Below are 23,615 nucleotides of genomic sequence, written 5' to 3' on the forward strand. Positions count from 1 at the left end.
GGCTATTCAAAGGAAAAAAAAAAAAAAAAAAAAGGAAAATCTATCCTTCTTTTTCATTTCCTGGTTATTTATAATAGAAAGTAGATAAATATTTATGGGAAAAGTACTTGTGGGGGAAGGGTCTAATCTGATCTTGTCAGGTTGTGCATGCTTATCTCAGTTTTGTATGAGTCTTGACCAAACAGACCCTTTAGTCTTCCTGCAGCTATAATCTACTTCTGGTTAAAAGCCATCTCCATTCATATCCTACTCCTAATATTTAACTGAGGATCAGTTATAACGTGTTCATTCAGAAATGTTCCCTAAGTATACTGGAAAACAGGAAATTTTATACACAGGCTACACTATATGCAAAAAAGGCTTGTAAATATGTAGATAGATATAGTTACAGTACCACAATATGTGTTTACATGTGCACAGACATGAAATTCGAGAGAGAATGCTCTTAAAACATGGAAAGTATGAAAGGAGAGGCCCAGTTAGTTGCGAAAGCTTTGATTATGTGGGGCTCAGTGTTACTGAACAGATCAGGACTCATTAGCCCATTTGCCCTCCTGGAATTTACTGACACAATCCAAAGAGAGAAAAGAGTAGATTAATTTAATTTTTCCCTCTCAAATTGAAAGTAATCCAGATTTTAGAAGCCTAGGTAGCTTTGCATACTGGCACGCAGCAGGCATCCAGTAGTGGAAAGTGACAAAGGAGAGTTCTCACTCTCGGCTGCTGACTGCCTGCTGGCTACCAGCAGCTTTTTCAACCCTGTTTCCGTGGAAACTTAGGTTAGAATGGTGAAAATTAGGTAAAGGTAAGTTTTGTGGGTTTAAAGCACGCACTCTAATACTTTAAGAATCCTGAAGCAGAACTGGAAATTGGTAGATGAACTGTGAGCCTTAAAAGGCCACCTTTGGTTCTCATTGCTACAGAAACAGAGATCTGATCAGTACCACTATAGGGATTTGAATTATGATTTTTTTAACCCATATATTTACTATACTTCAGACACACAGTTCGGAAGGCAGCACAGGTGCCTCCTCATGGAGAAAAACCCCACCTCTCTCATGTTACTGTCAGATTCCTGCTGAGCATCCGAAAACCAGCATTTTCTGTGCACACCTACTGTAGGCACACAGGAGTTTGTGTGGGTAGGTAGAAGCTCAGAAACCATAATGCTGAGCAAAATATGGAATTGACAAGTTGCCAGGAGCATGAGCAGTGGTGCAACGTGACTGGCATGTGTGCTGTTAGAAGGGAGCTAAGGGCCCCATAAGCCAGTCTTCCTCCATTTTCTTGATCTAGCACCAGTGCTACTCTTGGTCTCTAGCTTCAGTAGAGTTACATTCTGAAAGACACGGTAATTATGCAAAGGCCAATAATAAATTTACACAGAAGATCTTCAAAATCAACTTTGTCATATATTTTCAAAAGGCACAGAAAAATCTTTATTCCTCTGTTGAAATAACCATGTAAACTAAAGATAATTTCTATAAAACAAATACCATCAGGACTTTGATCTCTCTCAGGATGTATGCACACTGGTGGGAGAGATGCAACTACAAGCTGAACATATTTATCCATGCTATCTTTAGCCAAGTGCAAGCATGACTAGTAAGGGAAGTGCAGCCAGGGTATGTGAAGCTCAGTACTGGCTGCAACCTCCAAAACTGTTTTGCTAGCTAACTCTGGGCTACCATCTACACAATTATCCGTTTAATGCTTCCACAAATTTCCATGAGGTGCAATCAAAATCTGCACCTGCACCAGTAAAGCAGGCATGCCCCTGCATATTAGGGAATCAGAAAGGATTCTGCTCAGAGCCAGCATTATTACCTCATTAACACTGATATCAGAATCAGCTATTTTGAATTCTAGTGCTAATGAAAGCAGTGAATCAGAGTCAGTATGTATATAAATACCACCAACTAGCGATACAAATTCTTGTAATCCAAACACAACTCCTGAGTGTGAAATATAGAAAAATCCACTGATCTTGCAAAACAAATCTGAGAAAGGCAAAGATGTATATATGTGTATTTAAGTGCATATATCTATATGTAGTAAAGGGGTGAGAAACAGTAATTTTTTCAGGGATTATTGAAGACGTGGCTCTTGGACTTTAGTGGTCAGACCTGAAAGAAATACCGAAGGCACCATGAAGTAAGGGCTGATTGCATTTCCATTTAAAGAAAAGCACTGCTAGGAAACCCAGAAAAGTGTTAACAACAGAAATCTGAAAACCTCAGTCTTTATGAAGTTTCCTTAAAAAAAAAGACATAAGTGTAAAAATACCATACCACAAAGTCTTTAAATCGCTAAGTATCATGTTGAGTGCCAACATGAAAAAAAATGCAAGTCTTGTTAATATTTTCCTTTTATTCCCTTTCCAGTGATGCTAAATCAGTGGACATAATCCACCTTTTTTAAAAGCCACTTTTCTTCCAGCAAACTAAGTTTTAAAGCTGTAATACTTTTAAACCTTTCTTTTGAAGATGCTACAGTACTAATAGCTGAAATAAATTTATAAATTGGAAAGATGTGCTTTATTCTGTATTTCTGTCCAACCCACACCATCAATGGCTTTTTTGTTAAAAACAACCCCCAAAACAAACCCAAACACAAACCAAACATATTTAAGTCTGTGTAAAGCTCACTCTTGACACTATTTTGTGCTGGCTTATTTAACTTATGCAATTGAAAATAAGTAACTCAGTTTCAGCAGAAAAGGGTTTGAACCCACTGGAAATATGAAACAGCTTGGGAGCTTTTTTTTTTGGCTACAACAAGAACATTTTAAAAATAAATAGGATGTGAAGGAAAACCACTACTGCACTGTTCAGCTACTACTTAGGTCAAACTGATGGTGGCTGAAACTTGGTACCTGCTAATGGCTGCTTTTATGGCCTGTCCCAAGTGAATTTGATCAGTTTTCAGAAGAAAAGTACCCACGTCACAAACCTATTACTATAATTAGCAATCTCAACGATAGTCCTAGCAAAAAGGACAAGGACTGAATGAGCTATGGAAAATGAACTATCCTCTCACATGCAGAGGTGGCTTTTCCAGGTCAGGGATAAAGCACAGTATTGAAATAGTCTGAGAAAATCAGTACTGACACTTCAGTTTCCTGGGCTGTCAACCTTACACTATTCTAAAGCAACAAATTCCTTAAAAAAAATGATTTTTTTTTTTAAGATCAACAACCAACACACAACACAATCAATCAATTCCCTTCCTCTCCTCCTCCTCAATTTATACTTTAAACTGAGAAGCAAGTCAGAAAATATGATTAGGTCAAGATAAAAAGTATTATAATGATAATTGAACAAAAAGATCAACTAAGAAAACAGAGACTTTAAGTACTACCAATATACCCCCAAATATCCCCTTGTATTTCAAAAGAAAAAAAGCACAACGAAATAGGAAATGTTGCAGCGATAGTTATGGCAGCCAAGGCTGCACTTCCCCTGTACATTCTAATTTATGGAGGATAGCCTGACAAATGTCTACACTCTTTCTTACACTGGTAAAATATCTCAGCAACATACAACAAAAGACCTGATTTTACCAGGTTTTTATTTCTCATGCAAAATTCCTCATTACTATTATTATTCAACTTCTGTTATTCAGTGTTTGTCTTCCTAGTGTGCCTAGGCAGGTAACTTACATGAGAAAAAACAGGTTAAGACTCTGATTGTTAAAACTTGAAACATTTCCAAGTCCCTCTGAGATGTTCTTGTGATGAATGGCATAGGCTAGAGTAGCTCTCAAGTTAGCGGAAAAGTAGTGTGCAGATAAAGACAAAAAGTCAAAATTAGAAGAAAGGACAAAAGACATAAAAGCTTTACTTGCTTCAAAATGTATTAGTAGTTTCAATAAAGATAAAAAAAATTGTCCCACTTAGCAGATGAACAGCTACCAAGAACCCCCATCTACCCACCTCTTCTTTTCATATTTTAATTTAGGCTTCATTCTTTGAAAAGCATTATCATTGGTAAGCATACAGGTTCAGGTAGAAGATTTTGTCTAGGGGTTTATATGACTTTTTCTATGACATTAACCAAGCAAGTTCATTAACACATTCACAAAAGGCATCATCAGAATGTTCCTCCACACCGTGATCTTTGTTTGAGATTCCTTAGTTTTGTATGAAGATCAAGAAGATGGATTTTAATCTAGGAAAAGAGACAATATGTATACCTATCATTACAGCTCCTCTGAGGAGCCTTGCACATTTACCTACTATAATTTCCCCATCTTTCTCATTATATCTTCAGACCTTTCCCACATTTCTGATAATTTCACAATGTTCCACCTCAACCTCTCCCTCTGAATTTTACTTCTGGGCAATGTCATCCATAAAAGCTAAACCCAGCTACCCATTTTTGTACCTCACACTGTGTATCCACTCACAACTTCGTATTCTTCACAGCCTCAGCGAGTGAGAAGCTCATCACCTCTAAGTGATGAGGTAACAAAAAGGCATTATTGTTACCACCTTTTCTTGATCCCTTTGGACATAACCACTAATTCTAGTCTGTAATCTAGGCTTAGCTCAGACCTTCCTCTATATTTGCATATCTCAGCTCTGTTCAGATTTTGCTTATTCACTCTGCATAGCATCTCTAAGAAGTTTCTTATATAGCCACTCAAACTCTTGACCACGTCATCATCACTTATATCTGAACATCACAATATTGTTCTCTCTGCTCTTAGAAAAGAGAGGTAGACTCAAGAAAATGCAGTGTTGCCCTATTAATATTTGTTCAGTAGACTGCTGTAAAGATTGTTTTTCTTGCCTACAACCCTGATCTTGTCACCTTTCTCTTTGTACTCCTCCAGGTAAGTTGCAAGTCTTCTCTTCCAAATGCTTCACAAGAGTTCACGTCCCTTTTTTTATTCTCTCATTCAATATTGAAAGGACAAGTTCATTCTTTAATCAGCCCACATCTTCCACTTTTCAAGAAAGCGGCTTTAGAATTTTCTTACACCATGTTATCCATGAACATTCACAAACATACTTCATTATCCTCGAAACAACTTTAAAATAGCACCTACAAAGACTGAAAAGAGGCTAGGCTGCTCTTGTGCCTCCAATTCTGTCTCTCATGCCAACTACAGTTATCCTTGTTTTCCTTCCTCACCATATCTATCTCTAGTCTCAGACCCTAAACTCTAAGAGAAACTGCCTTTTTGCTCTGTGTTTCTACAATGCTTGGTACAACAATTCATGATGAAACCTCATCACATTAATGTGGTAATGCAAAAGAAGAAAAAACACCAAAAACATCTATTGGTCCCTTCTAAATTCAGATACCTTATGATTCTATGATTCTATCTAGGTTTTCCTGCCGAAAATTTCCTTTTTAACAGTGTATGATAAAGTTACATGCTTCCTTTATTCCTTATTCTGAGAACATATTTTCTCTCTCTTATTCTGTACAACATATTTTACTAAAATTCAGATGGGAACATTACAGTTTTGTCTTCAAAAATAATGGTTCTAACACTTACACATTTGCAGCATACCAAAAGCTGCTAAATTTTTTGTACATAATAAATACACTGCACGTAAATACAACTGTTGCAGAATAAAGTTTTGCATTTTGTAACACATCACAGCCCAACATTCAGCACATTCAGTGAGAATATCTTGTATAAAAATGTTATTAATAAAAAAATACCACTGGTGTTTGTGAATTTGCCTTTTCACTTTTTTGCCTTTGCTCCTCTACATCAGTACATTCTAATTCAGTTTTTATTTAGGATACTGACTACTGTTTTTAGCAAGGTCCATGTAGTACATTACACACAAAATGGATAGTTCTCACATTCTAATTCAGACTGATATGGTCAAAAAAAAAAAAAAAAAGACATAATTTCAAAATGCAAGACAACATAAGCACATGTGGTACAACCTTACTGGTAGGATCAGCGAATGAAAGCTTTGTAAAACTTCGTTTCGTGAAGGAAAAGGAGGCAGTTTCTTTCTCTGTGGAAAACAGTCTATCAATGAATATGGGGAGGATAATCAAGGGAACAAGAGAAAAAAACCCAAAGAATGTGAAGCAAACTAGGCAGATTCAGAAGGACTGAATAGGAGGAAAAATGAAAAAGAGCAGAAAAGATCTAATTCACAGGTGCCTTAAATTCTCAGGGCAGAAGGGATCACAATAAACACCTAAGATTTCAAATTTCTGTATCAAGTCCATGTATCTCAGGAAATTAATACACATTTCAGAAAGATATTGAACTTGATTTAAACACATTCACTGCTTAAGAAACTACCACTTCCCATGGAAAGATGTTCTACTGTATTATCATTCTGTCAAATCTCATTTTTTTCTAGACTGAATTTGTCTAGCTTCAATTTCTACATCTTGTTAGGTACTTGTAAGCTAGATTAAAGAGTGATCTTCTATTAAAGATTTTTTTTTCCCCCACGAGGCTTTCAGATCAAAATCAATTCATTTCTTAACAATCAAGTCATTTCTTTGACAAGTTAAGTAAACAGAGCTATTTAACTCTCTCATTTCCAGACCCTGATTCACTCTTAAGTCTCTTTCCTGAACCCCATTAATTTTCAGTATCCTTGATTAATGTTTGAATAACTGAATATTAATTGAAGATTAATGAATTAAACAAAGATAACACTATAAGCATCATTTTGTCAAAATTTAAAGTTTGTTCCAACTTTCCTATGTCTGTGGCAAAGATTAGCCAAGAGCACCTGTGAATATGAAAGTGTGCAAAAGGTACTCAATGACTGCCTATTAAGGTAGAGCCAAGGCAGACAAGGAAGGGTGGACAAAGATTCAATGGTAACAACATCGTAAAATGTAAATGGACACAATGTAAAAGTTGGCTAAAAAGATGAAAACCCAAAAGAGCATAGGGATAAAATAAATAAACTTCGATTCTAACATCTCCTGGATGTTTTCCTTTAAAGCCCTAGTAAGAAAGATGTAAGTTCTTTCATATCAGTGGTCTCCACCTAGTCTTTCTGTCCAGTCCAAGAGAGTACAAGAAGAATAATTTTACCAAAAGCATGTTTTTTAAGCTAATAGGAGACTATAACAAAATAGCCAAGGATTTGAGCAAGATTTACTTAAAATAATGCAATGCTATACTTTTAGCTAGCACCTACCTTTTCTCTCTGTTCTTCCAAACACCTAGACATTCCTCTACAAAGCTTGCTATCTTTTCATTTTTTTTCTCTTTATATATTCTTATGTGGTTACATAAAGAAGGCAGATGAAACTACAGTGCAATTTAAAATAAATTGCAACTCTATTAAGTCAACATTATTGGGTGAAATACACAGATAGGAGAGGCTTGGAAGCTGGTGAAAGTCAGCTGATATGACCAAATGGTAAAAAAAGATTATTTGAAGCAAGATGTCATTCCTCCAAAAGTTGAAGTTGGACCCAAACAAAGAAAGGATCAGTATTGTGGAAAATTAAATATAATCATAAAATTAGAGAGGCCAAAAATGAGTGTACTCTTTCTTTTGTTCTAAATATTCCTGCCAGGATAGTAAGGACACAGAATGAGCAATCAGAGAGGATAATGTTTCAGAGATGTGAAATTAATTCTTTGCATGAGTACAAATAATTCACTTCACTCTAGATGAGAAGCCTTTTTTGATGTGTCTTCTGTAAAAGGCAGTCCTGGTTTATAAACCTTGAGCTCTTCAAAGGTGTCAACAAGTATTCAGATAAGGGTGATCTGGGTAACACAGGCTGCTTCTGATTCCAAAGACTACTGGCAAAGACCCTCACCAACAACATTTAAGGAAAGTAGACAGCAACTGGGGAAGAGTCCTGGATGGTTAAGTAACAGAACAAAATACAGTATGATCAGAGGTATGGAAATGGTTTCAACCTGAGTTGTTTTTCTGTGATAGAGTGCTACAAATTCACAATGGGCATGGACAGACTGTTCATTGCTTCTTCCCACACATACATAAAGTGATCAAATTAAGAGAATGGGAACCAGAAGCCTTTTCTTCCTTACCAAAGAGCAGGAAATATTCGTTTTGGCAGCTTCCTCCTTGCTAATAGATGTCGTCATGCAAGAGTGATACATGAGGAGACTGGAAAAGTAGTCAGAAGAAAGGGATTCCTTTAGGGTTGCTAAGCTGACAAACACAACAAGTTCAGCAAATATGTCTTCAAAAAGCTTGCATTTAGCAACATACGGGTCATTTTGATAAATGAAAACAGAGTGAGTCTTTATTAAGGCTGTCCTACGTTGATGTAACCTGTTGCATAATCAGTTGAAATCAGAAAGATGGCAAATTTGAAGAACATTGCAGTAAGGTAAAATATTCAGATGTTGACAGTTACAGAGAAAGAGGTAATTAATGTAAGAACGGAATGAGGATGCTATAATTCGGTGCTTCATCATTGAGACATCCACTACTACACTGATGCCATTTAGTGTTTAGAAAGATTTTCTTTTTAGGTTTAATTCTAGAAGCTTATAAATTCATTACATTTGTAAGGAACACTAAACTCTTGGATAAGATTACAACTTATCTGTTAAACTTTAAGGAGAAGGACTTGTCACTTTTGGTCATGTGGTTATACATTCTTGATGTGGATTCTAATGTTGACCACTGAATGAACAAAATACCTGATACATTATTACTAATCAAATCAAATCAAAAGGTGCATTACACCACACGCATTTCTCTCTTGATGTACTTGTTTACACTCTTATGTGGAATGTAATCTCTCCGAGGCAACTCTCAGCAAAACAATAGACTCGTCCACAGCTAAAACTCATAGGTCCCATATCAGCAGGAAGTATACACATTTTGTTCTTAACACTTTCAGTCCTTCCAGACAAAGGAATCTGATGGAAGGACAAATTCCCTGGCAGGTAAGACAGACAGAGTCTGTTAACCTTTAGAATATACTGCAAGCCTTCCTGTTTGATAAAGATTTTCCATCACATTTGTAATAACAACAAATTCTACTGTCCAAGTGCCTGCTTCAGGAAGATTTTCACATTAAAATAAAGAGAAGAAAAAGAGCAGAGATTCCTTGACTTTGTTATTGCTAATTTAATCATTGGTGGACATATTCGAAACAATGATATAATGCATGTCAAATTAACAGTTGATGGTACAAACAACTGCTACCAGGATAACTCACAGGCCAAGTTATGGGGCATACAATGTGATTCATGGATAATTTTTGAACTGTGAATAAAATAACTGTCAAACCCATACTTGGTATTAATACACCTTAGTATAGCAAGTCATTAGGAGCAACTTGGTGGCATTACTGTACCTGTTTCCAGTAAGCATAAGCAAGAAATTCTGAGCATACCCATGGAAGCTAAAAATAAAATAGAATTGTATATCCACTGCTGAAGTAAACTGTTAACTAAATATCTATTATTACATTATAACACATAATATGACAAACTGCCAGTTTGGCTTACATTACAGTACTTTTAAACAATAATCAAGAGTTGGCAGAGAGCTAGATAAGTGCTCGTTTACTGCATTTTGTATAAATCTAAATAAATAAATGTATGGCAAGTTGTCCTAATCTAACTTCTCTTGGCTGATACTGGATTGTTCCTTTTTGCTCCACACATGTTTTGGCATATTTTCCAAGTCCAGACTTAAATGTCTGGAACAGTTACAAACTGATTATCATACTGATAATTTCTGCTCCATGTGTAAGGAAAAGAGAACAAGATCCTGACGAGAGATGAAGGTGCAGTGAGAAGGGTCTATTCTGAATTATCTTTTATATGGAAAGAATCTTGTAACTTTACACTGGACACTGTGCAAAGTTGCAAGAGTGGACAGTTTAAATGAGGAACATGCTTTCTCCAGATTAATGTTGCAGTAAGTCACTTAAATATATCACTATACTCATCTACCTGCAGGCTCTGATCAATGTAAAAGAAGTCACTTCATGTCACTTTGCATGCCAGTGTTGCATTCTTCTCTACAAAGCACTACATTTTCCTGTGGGTTTTTCCCCCCCATTATCATTATATATACAACTTCGGTTGTAGGAAAAGTGAATCAGGGTTACATTTTTCAGATTTTACGTCTGCCTTTTAGTTTCTTCAAGAAATGATCAAATAACTCTGTTATTGCCTTCATCACATGTCACTACTGAATCTGAAGGACTGATCCATCCATTAGCACTTCTCAAGTAACTAAGCAGAGCATAACCTTAATTTTGACAGGAGAAAAAACTATTAATGTCTATGACAGAGAAATGCAAGATGATCATTTTTTTTGAGGCTTAGAGAGGCATTTGAATATCTATTTTATAAAACTTCATACTGTTACAACAAATCTGCAAAAGCCGTAAGAATGTAGAACTAAAAATCAAATTATATGTTTATTATAATGAGCCTATAATACTTCACTTTATTTTGTAATTTAATTATTTTATTTATGCAAATAAGGCCCCCAATGCTATTGCACTCAAGAAGTTAAACACTTGACATTTTTACTACTTAAAATGCAACATTTTATGATGTCTAGATATGTTTATTAATTAGTGATTATTAACACCCAGTAAACAACATCATGTCTTGTAAAAACACAATCTTTCTTCACAGCGTGAGGCTGAAATCTATTATTCACTGATTCCATATGCTGAAATACACTCAAATGATCACAAATGACCTTAAGCATTAGATAAATGTAAATGAGGACAGGGTAGAAAATGTGCTTTTGATTGATATCTAAAAGACCAGGTTTGAAGTCTTGACAAGGGATGAAATCTGAAATTTCATATAAAGTACATGGCAATTGGAAATCTACAACATCTAAGCTTCTGGATGGATGTACCACACAACCTCTCCTCAGCGGGGATGAGATCTGAGGCTGCTCACAAGAAGCGTTCAGCGCATGGAACCTGAAAGATCATTCCTGGGGCCCATGTGGCCTTTGTCTACTTGGCAGGCACTTATTAGGATGCAGAGATATATCTCTAAGTTATATGCACGTACACCCTAATGAAGGCAGAATTTTTCTAACCCTAAGTGCTCACTTAAAAGAACTTCTCTACACAGAATGGCTGCATAAGCATAGGGATAAATGATGTGAATGATAGCCATTAAAATTGTATGGGTTTAACCCTCTATGTTAATAAGCTTATTCTGCTGTAACAGCTTGCCTTTCTCAGCCCTTTTTCATCTTTACTTTTGTCACTCTGAGAAGGACTGAGAGCCCTTCTGGAATGGGAATCATCAAAAAAAAAAAAAGGAGGAAGATTCAGACACACAAATAAGAGCGCACTATTGGCTCTTAGGTAGCCATCTCTAAGCATATTCTAATTCTTAACCTAATACCATGAATATGAAGCACTTTACAACTTTCAAATACTACAAGATATGAACACACTTCAAATTCTCAGCTGTTCCCAGGCCATACTGTATCTGGAGATGCCTCAACGAGATACATAGTTAAACAGCTAACCTCAGTTGCACCACCTACTACAGGGTAGGTCACGAAGGGTTCTGTAAATGATCTGAAACTGAATTCTCTGAACCTCTACAATACTCACCCTCCAAAGCGTGCCTAGGGGGATAACTTGGAGACAACAGAGCTGGTGCACTGTGACAAAAATTATGGGTGCGCCCTGCACCTTACGACATAGTCAATGAGAAAAGAGCCTCAGCATGCTGTGCCTGGTTCTCATACTCCCCCCATCTGTCCTTGCAGCAACAACACAATACTGATTGCACAGACAGGGTGACCAAAACACCTCCCATGGATACTCCAACAACATCTGCCCCAGGGGCAAATGGGATTTGTTCCCACCCTGAATTCTCAGAGCTATTTAAAATGAAACCTGCCAGTGATTTAGGTATATTTGTCCAAGTCTCATATTCAGTTCAATGAATAATGTTGACTCTGAAGCAGCCAAATTTCAACCATGCACTAAACCACAGCTTGAAGAGACATAGCATACATAAAAAAAAAAAATACAATGGATAGCTTATGTCACCAAGATTAATCATACTGTATTTGCTATGTTAAAAAGCTTTTTTTTTAATACTTCCAAATTCCTGTCTTGCATCACTTACCCACTTGTACATACATCTGTGTTAGCATCAGTGGTACAGGTCACAATTTCACACTTTTCAACATGTTTCACATTAAATACACAATGACATGCAAGAATCAGTAAAACAGTTTAGTAGAATCTTACCAGCTTGACACTTTCTGAGCCTTAAATACTCCTGCATTTTGGTTTCTTGTGATGATCTCATTTACATCTGCAGCATATTTGTTAAGAATTACCCACAAAACTGGATCAGTAATAAAAATAATAAAAAATATTTTTTTTCCATTGCTAATACCTTCATAATGTCTTTTATCTGTTTAGTCTTCTTTAATCTGTGCGAAGACTCAGTCTTTTTTCAGAAGCATAAATTTTACATTGCCACTTCAGCACATCAGCCATATATATCTATACAGCAACTTGCTCTTCTTGCCTATCTCTACTGTTTACAGTTAAGGAACTGCTGGTCCTGTAGCTATAGAGGGAACTGAGAAAGACTGCTCAAATCATCTATGCCTAGAAAGATAACCTTCATAATCATTCGTGGTTAGCAAGATGCCATTGGAAGGAAAAGGTGTAGCAAGTAACTAAAAACTGTGAGAATACTAAATGTCACCCAGTGTGAATCCATACATATTTAAACAATTTGCTCTCAAATATAAAAAAACTATCTCAAATGGACATTTTTGGTAAAGATGTCAATATTTAAGGAAATCTGATGCTAATTAGGAGATGCTTCTAGGTGCTCAAAATATGTTGAATTCATTGCAAATGTTTTTATAAGAAAATGGAACACTAGTGTCAGGCTCATTTAAAATATCACTGTATCTTTTTATTTGATTTGCTGAAGTCACATATTGGGCCTTCATAACACAGCTGGCTATTTAAGAAAAGTTATTTTAGGAAAGCCTCTATCCAAACAATGTAAAAGAAAAGACAACTGACATTTTGTGAAGCCAAAAACCACAAATCGAATGACAGAAAACTGATTTAAACAAATCTCTGTGTTTTGGACGTGCCTTTTAAATCTCTTGCAAAATATGCAATGAGAAGTTGTAATGAATGGCTTATACTTGTGAAGCAAAAGGAAGGCATAAATAATTCCATGAGCAAAGCATGCGCGTTTTAAGAAGAGTCAGAAGTAACATTGCTGATAAATTAGCTACACTGCACTTAAATTATGTAACTGACACAAACTATTAATAATTGTTGTAAACATGTTAACACTAGCTTTTAAAAATAATTTATGAGCCCATGTCTTCAGGCATTCGGGCTGAACATGACCTTTCTAACCTAAATTTCCCAGGACTCTTGAAAGATCCATACACTATATTTTAATGGTCATTATAGCGCACTGCAACAATGTTTTGTAGTATTGATGGTTTCAGGCAGTAGTTCAAGTCACTAGTGCATGGTGTGAAACAGAGCGAAGGCAGAAGGTACACAGCCTCTCCGAAACAGAAGACAACTTTTACTAAAAATGAACCTCATCCTTGGATTTGGATGTGTCAAACCAAGTATAGATGCTTACAGTGTTCTGAGGAAACAGAATTTGTTGTTCATGACTATGTCATAGATATTACCTAAGTTGGAAAAATGTATCTGAATGCATATCACCCAAAATTACAAAGAGGAATGAATCTGATAACTCTGCCTGTGCATATCTTTGTTATTCACTTGAATATTTACTGTATTTTTCTTTTTAATACTTTCTTTATCTAAATGATTCTGAGAGATAAAACACACTAAACCAATGATAAAGTTTTGAATGAAGCTGAAAAAGCTATAACATCTGTCTTTATTTTATTGATTTTGCAATATAAATGATCTGTTAATCAATTAAAACCTGGCCATGATAAGCACAAGGAGTGAGTTCGAGTGAAGCCTTTTAAATGGATTAGTAACTCAAATAATAATACCCTTTTAAAAACTTCCATAAACCTCATGCATAAGACCATTGATTAATACAAAATGCAGCTATATATTTCACAGTGAAATGGTTAAAATGACAACAATGAATTTGAAATTAACATATTCATAAAATGTTTTATCTTGCAATATTTCAATAACATATCCTAATGTAGATATTAAAAACATACATAGTGAATGCTTCATGTGGCAGGAAGAAATGGAGAATAATATGAAGAATGTCAAAAATTAAAAGAAAAATCAAACCCTCAAAAGCCTGAGACTTCACAAAGCAAAGCTGTTAGTTACGCTCACTGAATAGCGATAACAACAACAAAAACAACAATAATTATGATGATGATGATAATACAAAGGCAGATTCTCAGATGCAATGCACTATTGCCAGGTCGATTTTCAATTACATTTCACTGATGTATTCATTTGTTTCTTAATGTGCTCATCTTGCCCATTAAGAATAATTAGCAGGCTTGCTTGGTGATTTCCTGGCTTCTGACAGTGATTTTTTTTCCTTTTTGTTGACAACCACTTTTACTTTTTGGAAAGTAATTTTTGGATATTATAGTATGACTGGCATGTAATTTAAGCTTCCTAAGAAATTTAAAGGCATGATGTAAACAGTAATTTTAAAACAAGATTATTTTAATCTATAATACCTACATAAAAAGCATAATACTAGGCATTAACTATTCCTGAAGAGCAGAATCTAGAAAGGAAAACAGTGTTTTATCCCACATTAATTTAATTTGGTATGCTAAACAATTAAAAAATACCATCAGAAATAATAAATATTAGCGGAAATACATCATTTTAGTCTGTTGCACTGGGGGCAATTATTATTTCCAATTACTTTAAAAATTCTTACTGTTTTCAGTGAGTATGGCATGGCTGGAACAGATCTAAATTTAGCCTAAACTTCTGTTATAGCCAGTTACTATATAAAAGAATACAAAAGAAAATTGCCATAAGACAGATCATAAAATCACTACTGAGGTTCATAAAACACATAAAATGCAAGATAAATTTTATTACGTGCACTTTTAAGAATACAATCCACCTACACTGTAAAGTTCTTAGTCTGCCGCACTTTGGCACCCTGCTAATATTAAGCCCATTGTAAAATCCAACACAATAAAAGCACTTTGAATGCTGAGCCTTCAGAGCACCAAATGTTAAAAAAGAAAAATAAATTCCTGTTAGAGCCTTCCACCAATCGTTTGTCTGAAAGGGATTCACTGAGTGAATACAGATGAAGAGTTCTTGTAAGACTTTTGGAAATAAAAGATATTCCTAAAACATGCTGTGAAAAACTAAGGTGTGTTAATTAGAGGACATTAACAGTATCTTTTTCAGGAATGAAAGCACTTTAATTTGTTTAATTCCAAAGACTGAGTGAATACTTTTAGCACTCGCCAATTTTCCTTGCTATAGAAGACTTCTAAATTTCAAAAAGTTCAGGTATGTTTACGGAATCTGCTATGCAAGATATGTGCTGAGTTGATGATTACTGAGCTCACCTGAAGCTTTCTGTGGGTAAAATGACCTTTTGTTAAATACCTGTCCTTCTATAAAACATGGGTTTGTTTTGTTAGGCTAGTTTTGAAACACTTTTTTCTCCTACATTTTTCAACTTCATAATGACATAGAAGAAAGCCTGGAAGGGGTGATGCTGATTAAAATACACCGAATAATGAATACTTCCTCTTGCAAACAGGAGTATAACAAACTAGAATTTAACAAAATAAAAATCCCTGGACCACAACTGAGAACTTGCATTTTCAAGAAAAATACATCTATAAAGCTTCCCTCAAGTTTTAAAAGAAATGATCTAGGATTGGACGTTTTTCCATTCAATTGTTACAGTGTTGTATGTAATTATAGTTACCTCAGTTACCCCTGAGAATGTCTTCTTAAAGGTAGTACCTAATGTTACTGCACTGCAAAGTCTCCTGTTTTAAGTCAGCAACTGCAATTTTTTTAAATCACAAACTCATTTAACTTTTTTTTTCCACTAAGTACTCATTAGCTCTCAAATACACACAAAATTCAAATCTAAATAATTCTGATGATACAGTGGCCAAAACCTGAAAAACTAGTCTCCCTTAAAATGCAAATGGAAAGATTACCAACGAACAAAAGCAAATAGATATCTTCCTTCTCTCCCCCCCCCAATTTCTAAGGGTTATTAGTATTCACTGTATATATCTGTTCTTGTTCTGTGCTGATATTTAATGTGGCCACAAATTATGCTCACTCATTCTCTCGCTTAGCCAAAGTCCAGTCCAATTTTCTGAGCTATGTGTTCATATTAGAAGGGCATAACAGCAATTTATTCTAATATAGGAAATCTAATAAAATACTTTCTACAAGGGACAGAGCAGTTTTACAATCTTACATCAAGCGAAACAATGATAAATTGATAATTGATTAAGCACACTAAATGGGTAATTTGTACACAGTTATAACTTAGCAGCATCAATGAAGCCATGCATTTCAATATACACTGGATAAGCTATGACAATATACAAATACTGGGTATGCTTTAAGAGGCTAGTATCTGAAAGTAAAAAAAAAAATTAAAAAATAAATCCAGTTCTTCTGCAAAATGGATATATGAATGGGAGCTAATGATTTGATTCACTGCTATACCTCCTCTAACGTGGAGCATACACACTAGGAATCCTTCAGCACTCAATCACGAGGCAAATATTTACTACTGTACTTGCTCTATACCATCACATACATTTTTAATTAAAGAAGAAAATGTGGCATTTATTGTGGGGGAAGCCGTAGCTCTGTTCAACATATTCTACATCTATTTTTTAATTACTTATGTGGGGACTTATTCTTAATATACCCCATGCTGTCTGTCTTTATATCGATTGTTACTCAGCCAGTAAAAAGGAACGAGCACAACAAACCAGTTTTCTATCTGAATAAGGATACTTTTGATGGCCTTTTCATTTCCATCAGTTAACAGAACTTCTTTGACATCTGCAGAAATAGCAACCTGAAAAAAAGAGCACAGCAAACAATGAGCAAATATGCTTGTCTGTGTGGAAGTGAAGACAGGAGTGACAAGCCTTCAGTATCATGCTTCCTCACCTATTTCTCTGTAACAATCTTCAATCTTTTTTCATTTTATGTCTGCATTATTTTAATCATTCAATCAAATCAGTCAATACTTTTATCATTCCATTTGCGGGAGCCTCTATCTTGCTATCATTCTGTTCCGTAATTGCATTGTGACAGCCGATGATGGTATTCTGAGAGGCTTTCATTTGCGGGCTTCTGTTTATCTAGTAGAGCCATCATACAAGGCTGTCACTCTGCCTTTCAGCTTGCTTCTGTCTGACTGCCTGATGCCCTTCATATAACTTTGCATTGCAGGCAGATGGCTTTGTAAGGGTAATTTTTTTGTGAGCTTTGACATGCTCGCACATTGGGCTGTAACCTCGACACATTGTATAAGAGCGACAGGTTTGTCAAATGCCAATCAGTGTAACAATATGCTTTTATTTGTAGAGACATAAAAACTTGTCTAATGCACTGCACTGCTACATAATATCTCCTGAATACATGACTCAGAACCCAGAGAATGGTGAACGACTCTCCTGAATGGCCAATCTAATTCAAAAGAATCTAATTACCGAGAGCTCTGGATCATGTTTGTTGGTGTAATAATGCAGGCAAAACATTAGCAGCTATATCATGGTGCTCCAACTGTGATTCGCCAGGCTATTCCTGTATCTTAGCAAATGGGACTATAATCTGAAAAAAAAAAAAAATGCTTCGGCTATGGCAATGAAAGACAGACCGTACGTGGCCTGGAATGTCACAACAAAAGATATTGACTACACGGAGGTAAAATGTTTCTGCTCATCGAGGCAACCATAAAATCAATATGATACGAAAGCAAGTCAATCTAGAAGGTCTCTCAAGACTCTGCAGCTTGACCGCAGCTGAGGCTGTTGACAGTTCTCTGACCCAGCAGTTGGAGGCACTGGAACATTTTTCCTTTTGTTTCTTCCTCTGAATGGGATTGGAATTGAGAAAAGACCTACCATGAGCCCAGCCAAGCATGTCATGCCACCCCCTAGCTCACACACAGCAAGGTCCCTGAAAGAGAGAAAGGAAATGGTAGAACCCATACAAATTAGATGAAAATGGACAGAGAGACATATATGTTACAAGAACAAATTGCCATCTGCAGTAAGAACTGAGCTACCAGGAAGTTGTAGAGACATGACTAGGCTACCTCATGTCGTTTTGCGTTTTAAAAATAATTATGAAATAGAAAAGTCACAAAGCAGGCAAATCAGTGGGGGTTCCCTCATTAGTGTTCAGTGCAACATTACCACCGCTGAGCTGAAAAATCTGAGAAGGTTCCCTTTTTTCCCTTGTCAATGGCTCTGTCTTTTAGAACTAAACTAGCTAGAGTAGCGAAAGATAATTGTTAGGAAAGGATAACAATGTTAATCCACATTCATTCTTGCAAAAACAGTTAGAGAAGTAAATGGGGAAATTAATATTATTTATATATCTCTCCATATAGTTATGCTTAAAAGCCTTTCTGTATTAAAAAGAGAAAAGTTTTAAAACAAGCCATATACCACAAAACAATTACACATGAAGAAATCCGATCCTTCAATTAGCACCTAAAACTGCAAGTGACCTACAAACAATGCTGTTATGAACAACGATGGGAACAGCAAACAGTTAAGCCACAGAAAACTAAGCAAAGTTAGTGTCAAGAGCCTAAACTGAGCCCGAGCAGAGGGTTGAATACATGGTCTGAAAGGCTGCTTTTAACTTAGACCATACTGTGCTGTTATTAAGCCGTGCATCTGAAATATAATTTGGCGCAGAGAGCGTGCCGGATGGGAGCTTGCAGGGGGAGCCACAAAGAATGTCTTCCAGAGCCATGGCCTGCCCCAGGGGAGGAGGGAGGGATGCTGACCTGGCGCTGAAACTGCGTGAAGCGGCGTCTGGGGCAAGGCAGAGCCTCAGTTTAGGAACATGCTGCTTTATAGCTAAATCTGTGGCAACTGTTACAGGTGGCAGAAACCTTTCCATTGAGACATTTTTGACAGTCAGAAAATGGCATTTAAATGGAATTTCAGCTAAAGAGTTTGGTTTTTTTTTAATATACCTTTTCTTGTCCCCTATAATATCAACATTTGAAAATTTAAGTTTTATGTATGTGAAAGTTTTACCTCCCTACTCACTCAACACTGATATTTAGGAAAAGCATTCAGGAAGCCCTATCAGTATCAGTATACAGATGCTGATATTTTGTTCACCGAGGCCAGTGGACTATACTGTATAACTGTGTAATAATTCTTGCTGCCTGTCTGGAATAGATTTATTTTTCTTAGACTCCACAAATTCTATTCGAAAAAAGTCTAGTTATCCTATTTAATGGAAATGGGACAAAAGGCAGACATAGTTCAGAGGAACAAGTTGTACATAAACCCAATGAGAATATAAAACAGATGTGGGAAATTTGCAGTTTGTGCTTTAAATGATTATAGGGTTTTCCTCAAATAAGTTTTTATTTTTCTAAATTGCACACATCTCACATTAAAAATATATGCATATGGTTATATATGTAAGATTTACAAGCCACTTAATCCTTTATAAGAGTCATGCTTATTGAAATAAACACAGAAAGTATCTAGTGTGGAGCTTTTAGTGCATTTGGAACCAAATTTGTATGTTCATAATATATGAATATATACATACATTTATATACATACACATATATATGTATATACATTTATGCATATAAATAATTTATTTCAGTGCAAAGTTCCCATATTAGCAAATTTTTAAAACCATATCCATCTCTCAGGTAATATTTAGTGACATTTATCAGTGAGAATTAAAATAAGAAACTCTACTCCGAGCAAACCTCTGAGAGGGTATAATTCTGAGAAACCAACTGCCCATTTCCTCCATGGAAGTTTGAGTGATTGTTGTCTCCGAGTGCCCAGGCTTGAATACCCAAACTAGGAAACTACCCTTTGAGTGAGCAGCACAGGGAGGTTTGCTGTGAAGAGCCTCTAAGAACAAGCAGAGCACACAAGCCAAAGCATGGGGCTGGACAGCAAAGTGCTACAGGGACACCACTACGGCAGCAAAAGTCACGCATCCACCAAACTTGGAGGAAGGAGCTGCAACTACCAGACTAGGCATGTTAGCTGCCTCTTCTAATGGGGTGGGCTTTGTTCAGGTGGTGGACGGAGTAGAAATGAACCAGGGTATGCTTTGGTGCCAGGTCTTTGATTTCAGATAGGACTCAGTAAGCTGCAGGAACCAGCTCACAGCTGATACGCTTTCAGCTTTGGTACAAAGAGGCAGAGACTTATAGCTTGGTCTTCCTCATTTTACCAAGACCGTATGTACACAGACAGAGCGATTTTGCATACTCCAAGCTGGTTTACTTGGTATTAGCCTTGCACCCTCACTCAGAACACAATTTATGCCTCCAAATGCATTGTTATAATGGCTTTTCTTGCACCCCATTCATCCTCTGGACAATGAAATTTCAAGGATTTCCAAGTGCAAAGTTCTGTATACTCAAGGGGAAAGAGAGAGGATGCAGGACGGATTTTATTTTTAGGTGTTCCTACTGGAGCCTCGATAACTGTCTTCTCGATAACTGTCTTCTACAAGAAAATGTGAAAAAATAATAGCAAATAAAAGTGCAGCATGGGTCAAAATTGTTTTACAACACTTAAATACAGGTATACATTCCTCCATTGCTATAAGCAGTGATTATTATGTATTTATCAGGTAATATTTTGCTTGCTTTCTCAACAGATGTCAGTTTAAAGAATGTCTTATTTTTCCTGACCTTCACAATCAGTACTGATCGATTGGAGCTTCACTTTTGTTTCCCAAAAATCAAAGTGAAATAAAACGCCTTGAGTGGAAATCAAAAGTCTTTGACATATAGCAGAAAGCTTGCTGTGCAATATTAGTACCCAAAGGCAGCTCAGAATTCTTTGTTAAGAGCAACATGCTTTCACCTTGAACATTTTAAATTTAATCTGGACTTAAATCATAGCAATCTTTACCATGCAGATACAATAAAACTAACATATTGGAAAATATCTTTTTATGTTGAACTCTGTACCTGAATGCTTCATTATGCTTTAGGCAGTAGTAAGCCAGCACTTCCTCAGATGGCCAGAGACCTATAAAACAAAGACATTCACCTTCTTAGAACACATTTTTTGTTGTCTGAAGTAACATTTGAATACATATTACCATTTGCAGACTTCTACCAACTGTTTCATTTTCTAAATCTGTCATAATACCATGGAATAAGAAACAAATAAGACTTTTTATGGAAGATTTCTGATTTAAGCATGGGAACTGAAAATTTCACAGATTTCATCCTGACTAATGATCAGAAATTTACTTTATAGATACACACACATAAACATATACATATATCTATACATATAACTGTAAAGACTTTAAAAGTTATACAAAATTCCATTCTATGAAACTTCTGACATTTGGGCATTTACATGAACATCAGCGATGTTGCCAGGCCTTGTAGCCTGTTTCTAAGGGTGGACAGAAGCCTCCTACTTTCTCATTAGCTGTCTTCTCCAGGTATTTCAGTTCTTTCCAGTTTCTTTTTTATTAGCTCCTTTTCTCTTAGGTTTTGCTAGGTCAGGCATCAGTCTGACTGTAAGGGACACTGACCAGCCACACATGCTAAGGACAAATACAAGACAAGGGCAAAATGCAGCATAATTTCTAGTTGTGGGTCAAGAAGGGACACAAGTTTTAAGTTCTGTTTAATAGCTGCCAAAGGATTTTTCTAGTTCCTTGTCATTTTCATTTGAGGCCCCCTAGTTCTCACATGGAAATAAGCAGGCGCAATCACGGGGTTTTTTCCCCCCCTCCATGAATAATTTGTATTATTCATGACTTTACAAGCTTCCATCATAAAACTTACACCGGCCATTGTCAACCTTGCCAAGTACTTGGAGGCACTGGTCGCTGACTTAGAGGCATCCACGCAAATTCACCCTTTCATCATTTATTCATGAAATTCACCGTTTCATCAGACCAGTTTCCCTCTTGAACATCTAAGTGAAGTGCTGTGGCCCATGGAGAGGGCATCACAGATCCTGCATGGTCTGAGCATCTCCTGCAGGCACCAGTCTCCATTGCTGGAGGGAGCCTGGGGAAAACAGACTTGTATTCAGGCACTTGAGTTAGGTTTCCAAAGTTAAAGGAGGATGAAAGAAAGGCAAATGCAGCCAAATTATGGTTGTATGGGCTTTCAATCTGTTGTTGCCTAGCAATGAAATAACATGCTTACATGTCTATCCACAGGTAAAAAGCAGGGGTAGCCTCCCACCACAACACACAGCCTTCTGAATGAACATGACAGAAACTTAGTATTATGAACTACAGACAGTTTTTTTAAACTTAAAAACATGTGAGAGCATCCTTTAGATACTTCTAGGCAGGTAAACTGAATTCCATGCAGCTTACTATGTATGTGCATCCTTTTTTAGAATTTTTTATTCTCAAGACTTAAAAATCATCTCAAAATAGTTAACAAAAGCAGAAGTTTGGGAGAAAAACTATCTTCCTTTTAAATCACTTAGAGCCTGACTGTAACCACTGAATGTACAATTCTTCCTTTCTATCCAGTAAGTATTCTAAACTACCCTTACTCACAGTGATAAATAATGAAAATTTATGCATGTGTTACCTGCACACAGATCAAGCAAATGCATAGACAGGATTTGGCCAAAACTTTGCATGTAACTTTTGTGTAACAAAGACCTTAAAGGTAAAAGAATAGAGTATACCTGACAAAAACACTAAAGCAGTATTGGTATTTGTCTTATTTATGACAGTTTAGGCTGATTAGGTGTTTGTGAATGTGCCATTTTGCTTAGACTTGCTAAGGGTTAAAATAAAATATTCACACAAGACTACCCATACTTCAGTGAAACATACACTAAGAATTGTACAGGATTTTCCGTCTCTCTTTTGAGCATTTCAATGCTTTTGAGGATTGAAATATGCTAAAATGTCAGATTTTGCAATAAATATAATTTATTTATATATAAATAAATAACTGTTTAAATATTTTAGTGTATAACATAAAGAATGTTTCAGTTTGCAGTGACTGGTGTAAACTCAAGCAATAAAAGTGCTCTGCCTCTTTTTTTGTATTTAGTGAAGACATGGCTAATTTAATATAATTTATAATATTTGTATCTCGCTTTACAAAAAAACCCCACACCCACAAAAAACCTCCACCCTTTTATAGCAAACTTTTAGCCTCAGCGAATTTTAAAAATACTTGTCAACTGTAGCAAAATCCTTCAACATCTGACTTTTCAGTACCCTTAGTCATATGTCTCTCACTTTTCTACAGTTATTATTGAAAGGGCACTTTGAATGGTGTCACTAAATCTTTTATGAGGGGTCACCGTTCTTTCCCCTGCTACTATTACAATGTTGATACCAGCTGAAACTGCAGGTGTATCAGATAGCTCTGTGCTGAGAGAAGGGTAAAGCACCTTTGGAAAGGCAATGTTCTTTAGGCAGATGCTAGTGATGCACGGGACTCTCCTCCCTGCTCCCTTCCCCCATAGGGAA

At 36.2% G+C, this 23,615-nt stretch overlaps 1 protein-coding gene across 3 annotated transcripts in view; it reads right to left on the minus strand.

Annotated features, from left to right (window-relative positions):
• Window positions 1-23,615, minus strand: part of CAMKMT (calmodulin-lysine N-methyltransferase) — a 223,768-nt gene that overhangs the window by 22,399 nt on the left and 177,754 nt on the right. For all 3 annotated transcript variants that reach the window (XM_030499142.1, XM_030499143.1, XM_030499144.1), the window contains exons 4-7: window positions 21,112-21,172; window positions 18,035-18,089; window positions 16,917-16,980; window positions 12,192-12,258 (exon numbers count right to left, since the gene is read on the minus strand). In XM_030499142.1, the coding sequence (XP_030355002.1) occupies window positions 12,192-12,258; window positions 16,917-16,980; window positions 18,035-18,089; window positions 21,112-21,172 (247 nt within the window). The remainder of the gene's footprint in view (window positions 1-12,191; window positions 12,259-16,916; window positions 16,981-18,034; window positions 18,090-21,111; window positions 21,173-23,615) is intronic.

Source organism: Strigops habroptila, chromosome 10 (assembly GCF_004027225.2).
Source record: "Strigops habroptila isolate Jane chromosome 10, bStrHab1.2.pri, whole genome shotgun sequence".
NCBI classification, from domain to species: Eukaryota; Metazoa; Chordata; class Aves; order Psittaciformes; family Psittacidae; genus Strigops; species Strigops habroptila.